This window comes from Myotis davidii, unplaced genomic scaffold, assembly GCF_000327345.1.
Source record: "Myotis davidii unplaced genomic scaffold, ASM32734v1 scaffold292, whole genome shotgun sequence".
NCBI lineage: Eukaryota > Metazoa > Chordata > Mammalia > Chiroptera > Vespertilionidae > Myotis > Myotis davidii.
In genome coordinates this window covers 879,379-884,559 of record NW_006285042.1, presented here as the reverse complement: position 1 = coordinate 884,559, position 5,181 = coordinate 879,379, and the positions used below count along the sequence as shown (strand labels likewise).

General features: G+C 42.7%; 1 protein-coding gene across 1 annotated transcript in view; it reads left to right on the top strand.

The window, feature by feature from the left end:
• Window positions 1–491: 491 nt before the first annotated feature.
• FBXO40 (F-box protein 40) overlaps window positions 492–5,181 on the top strand; it is a gene marked incomplete at its 5' end in the record, with an annotated part of 18,596 nt that continues 13,906 nt past the window's right edge. The window contains one exon of the mRNA XM_015558476.1: window positions 492–617. Coding sequence (XP_015413962.1) covers window positions 492–617 — 126 coding nt within the window. The remainder of the gene's footprint in view (window positions 618–5,181) is intronic.

Sequence of the window (5,181 nt, the reverse complement as noted above, 5' to 3'; positions counted from 1 at the left end):
CCCTTTTCCAACCACCGGGGAAAGAAGAAGGCCCGAAGAGGACAGCCACCTACTTGTCATGACAAGAAACAGGAGAAACCAAAACAAGAGCGCATGTTACTTGCACAAGTTGCTGTGTCAGCGAGTTGTGGATTTAGGTGAAAAGCATGGTTATAATTAGAGCAGCAGCCGGAGGGCTCCACCAGCCACGGAGAGCACACACAGCTGGATCTGCCGACTGCACGCGCACAGGACTCCGGGCAGCTGCTCTGGCCTTGAAAATGATCCTTAAAAGGATTTTCTTCCTTCCTCAAGGGAAAGAAAACCCATTGATATAAAGCCTCACTTCCCTTCCGGCTTCCCCTGCTAAATGCCACTCCAGTAGAGATCGAGTGTTGATAAATACAGGGGAAAGAAAAAATCAGTAAGCTGAGCCTGGTCACATTGCTCCTTGTGATATAGTTTTATTTTTAACCTCGAAATACTTGGACTATTTCTGTTGAACTTTCCTTTCCCAGCCTCCTCGACAGAACTCTGCTCTGTGCAGCGGATGCACCTTCCTCTGCCTCCCAGGACCTGCCTGCTCACAATGCGGGGACCCAGGTGCAGCAGATGCTGACGCCGCCCATGCTGTGAAGGTAAGCTCTTCAGGCTTGAGCTGGAGCGCCCAGGAGACATTTGGAGTCATGAGCACGGAGACCGAGGCTGAGCTGCACATCACCTTTTTTTGCTCTGAGCAAGAGGGTTGTCCAGCCAGTTACTTACACATGGGCCTTTGGGGGTGAGAGGTGGGAGTCTTGGCGCTGAGAATGAGACCCAGCCATGTGTAAACTCCTGTTTGGAAATCTAAAATCTTAGAGCAAGAAGAGATTATCTGCTTTCTGACCACTTAGGTTCTTTCTTCTGCAATCAACCAGAGTGGTTATGCAATGTCTCTGAAGTTACACAGTACTGATAAGGGGTCGCAGGGTTGAGGGCAGGAAGTGGTGAGGAAATAGATGGAAGGAAATAGATAGAAAACCCCTAGGATTTTCTAAAGTCCAAATGCTGTGATCTTTTCCCCAATCAGCATTTGCTATGTTAAGTGCAAGTCATTCTCTGTGGTTTAAATTCCATCCCCTGCGTCTCCCTACCGGTTAATGTAGCACAGTTGTATATACTGCATGTATTATTTAAACTCAGAGTTTAAAACCTGTTTTTCCCTAACAATACTCCCTAGATATGGCTCTCTCCAGCCCACAGCTCTTGAATCCAATATGCATCCCCAGAATAGAAGCGAAAGTATTTTACGAGTTGGAAAATTTGTACAGACATTTGCACACAAACTATAAATTATTACTGACTTGTAACTTGCACATACAGAGGGGCAAATGTAAAACGATTAATGATAATTGAGGTATTGCAAGCTTTAAAATGTAGCTAGATTATTTCTACCTTTTGGAATAACTGTATAGAACTTGCAGGGAGAAGGGAGCAGGGCTTACTTTCATGTCTTCTCTCTGAGCCTTGCTTTGGTGTTATATGGCTTAGAGTTCAGCTAAGGACACTCTGGGAAGTGGCTTATGCAGTAGAAGTGATTCTGTGCACTCTGAACTCTGAAGGACACAAGCTAGAGCCACCAATGTCAAGTAAAAGGAGATCTACCCAGACACCCTAACTCCGGGTTCCTGCTTGCCTGCCTCTGTAACCTCCAGGTGCAGCTCATAACTCTGCTCTCAGTGCCTCAGTTATAACTATGCTTGTTTGCTGTGCATAAGTGCATATAACTGCACTTAATCTTGTCAGGTCTTCAAGGTATGTGCTGGGGTCTCTCCTGGGAAGACTGGAGAGTATTGGCCTAGGTGTATCCAAGAAGACAGGCTGACTTATAGCTACCCCTAGGTAATCCATTCTTAGCCAATACAAAATAAAATGAAAGGTCATTTAAAATACTGATACTAATAATACAAGTGCCAGATATGAGAATTAGTTAGCTATTTAAATAACTAGAGTGTTTACAGGTAGAGAGATCCATAGCACAGGTGAACTGCAAACGGTGAGGTTGAATCAATTTGGAAAAGGATGGTCATGTTTTGGGGGTACAGTGAAACTGTTGGAATCATAGCCCGAAGCCCAGGAATATGGAACTAGATATAGAAATTACCTTCAGGGAACTGGTTAGATGTTAAAATCTCAAGAGGAAAGGGATTACTTTAACTTTATACATTTTCCTTCCCTAGGATTAAGTATCTCCATAGTGGAGAAACAGTTTCAAAATGTGTAATTATAGTAATTAATGAATTGACTGGTTAGTATTTTAAGAGTTAAAGAATATCTCTGACCTTTACCCTTTGGCCTTGCCATTTCTACAGGAGTTAAAGCTCAGGAATAAATTATTATTACCATATGTGGAGGCAAAATAGTTAGTCACTGACATGTGAGGGGGGTGCAGAGAGGGCCCCTTGCCTAAAAATATCTCCCTGACATCAATCCTGTTTACCTACTAACTTTAAAATTATAGTAAAGAATGTAAAAACCATTATCTGTTAATCCCATTCTCTTTTTCCTTGAGTCAGTGATTTAAATATACCTGCCAAATGCCTTCTCATGACTTTCTTGGCCAACGGCACTCAGACACCACCTCTTCCTCATTCTTCCACGCTCTGTCCTATTTTGTCCTTGGTACAATCTAAGTTGCCCACATGCCCTTAGCCACCACACATGGGTAGCTCGGTGTGGCACTGTGGTTTCTACAGAATATCTCAAATAAAACTCAATGTGAGGAGGGTGGGCAAGACACTTGGCTTTTCTGGCCTCAGTTGCTCTTGTAGAAAATGAAGAGGTTAAATTAGACCCTTTTCTTTCAAAGTGGTTCTGGGACCATCAGCATTGTCTGGAACTTATTATAAGGGAAGACTTTCAAGCACCACCCCAGTCCTACCAGATCATAATCTGCATTTTTAAAAAGACTGCTCAGGTGATACCAATGCACATACCGGCTTTCTGGTTGCCTGCCTGATTCGGATTTCTGATTTATGTCTACAAGGTTTAGAACAGGTACCATAGCTCCTGACATCAATTCTGGCGTCATTTCAATGTCTGTGGTAACTGAGTCCTCTGAAGTCTCTTCCATTCAGTTAAGGCTACATTAATCTAATAAAGTTGAAAATATTTCTTTTTCTTACTTAAAAAAAAAGCACCTACATCTGACATCATTATAGTTGCCTCCTAAATTTGTTACAAATTGTTACCTTTGAGCCCTCGCTGGTATGGCTGAGTTGGTTGGAGCATCATCCTGTGCACCAGAGGGTTGTGGGTTCGAATCCTGGTCAGGGCATGTACCTGGTTGCAGGTTCGATTCTGGTCAAGGCCTGGGAGGCAACCAATCATTCACACTGATATTTCTCTCTCTCCCCCCCTCTCTCCTTTCCTCTCTAAAATCAATAGAAGCATATCCTCCGATGAGGATTAAAAAAAATTGCTACCTTTGAAAGAGGTAGCCCTTTCAAACTGCTGCCTCTTTGGTGTTCTATTCAATCCTATTTAGTAAATGTTAACTGAGTGCTAGGAGCAGTGTTAGCTATACTCTCTAGGTCCCTCAGAAACCAGTTTACACATTCCTTGAGGTCATTCCATTTGCTCTCCACATTCTGTTGATATTCCAGTCAGAGCTCCTTTAGCTGCGGGAAAATGTTCTCCTGCTCAGAGCACTTCTGCTCCATCTCTGGCCTTCATCAGGCTGTCTCCGCACTCACACTGTCACAGCAACACTGCCCTCAGGTTGCACTGACTCCCACAACCAATCGTGAGAAAGAAGTGGAGTCTCAGTTGACATTTTTTTTTTTTTTTTTACTGAATGAGCAGCATAATGTGGCAAACAATTACAAACTTCAACCTAGGAAAAAAGATGCCCTCAACTTGCCTTTGTGGCATCTAAAATGCGCCCCTGGGTGCGTACTATGTGAATTCCTAAAGTGCTTACGGAATAAATGCTTTGTGGTGATGACCAGAGACCAAAAAGGGGAAGATGTTTGGGGGAACTCACATTCTTAAAGGAGTAAGGTAAGATTTTTTTAAAAAGATTATTAAGCTGGCAGTGGTATGTGGGATACATTGGAATGAGGGAGAACTGGAAGTGGCAAGGCCAACCAAGAGCTGTGCGAGTGATGCAATGGGAAGAAATAAAAGCCTGGACAAGGAAGATGACCTTTCTGTAGAGGAATGACTAACAACTGAGAGAGCCTCATATTAGACACTTTCCCCACTTTATCTCATTTGATCCTTATGCAATCCTATGGGTTATTATGAGCCCCATTTCACGGATGAATAAGTTAGTTTTAGGGAGATTAAATAACTTGTTAAAAATTACTTAGCTAATATATGAAAGTTCATTTATTTATTTTATTCAGGGATTTCAGATAAAGCCTCTTTGTGGAGGTAACATGTAAGGTGAAATTTAAATGGCAAGAAGGAGCCCATAATAACAGAAATGAAAAAGGAAGGAGAGAATTTTGGCAGAAAGACCAAGTAGAAATGCCCTACATGGAATTAAGCAACAGGCTTGAGCTACGTGCTCCAGGGAAAGAAAAAAAAAAAGGAGGCGAGCAGGGCACACTGGGTTTTGTGGGCCAAGATAAGGACTTCAGAGTGTATTCCTTGTGATGGAGATTTTAAGTGGCAGCGATGACCTAGTGTTAAAAGCTGTTAAAATCACTCTCTCTGCTGGTGAATATAGATTCTGGGACACAAGATGGGAAGAGTGAAAATGATTATCAGGTTATTGCACCAGACTGGATAAGAGATGATGGTGCTTAGACCAGGCAGTGGTGGTAGAAATGAGAAAAAGAAAAGAAAAAGCATAGCTCACTGCCTTTTCAGATCTTTCTCCAAGGCCTTCCCACCTAACTGGGCAATAGTTCCTTTGGGATTAGGTGCAAAGTATCAAGCATTTTCAATAGCTCAGTGGTTCTCTAATTGAGCTTACAACAGAATCAGCTGGATTCAGTAGGTCTAATTCCATAGGTCTGATTTGTAGGCCCCTGGAATTTGCATTTCCAACCAGTTCTCAGGTAATACTGATGTTGTTGATCTGAGTACACACTTTAAGGACCACTATTCTAGCTGACCTACCCTGTCTTATTAAGTTACTGCTTTCTGAATGGTCCATACAGCACCACAGCCTGCATCAAATAAAGTTTCTGCTCCCCTGCCAGGCTCTGAAGA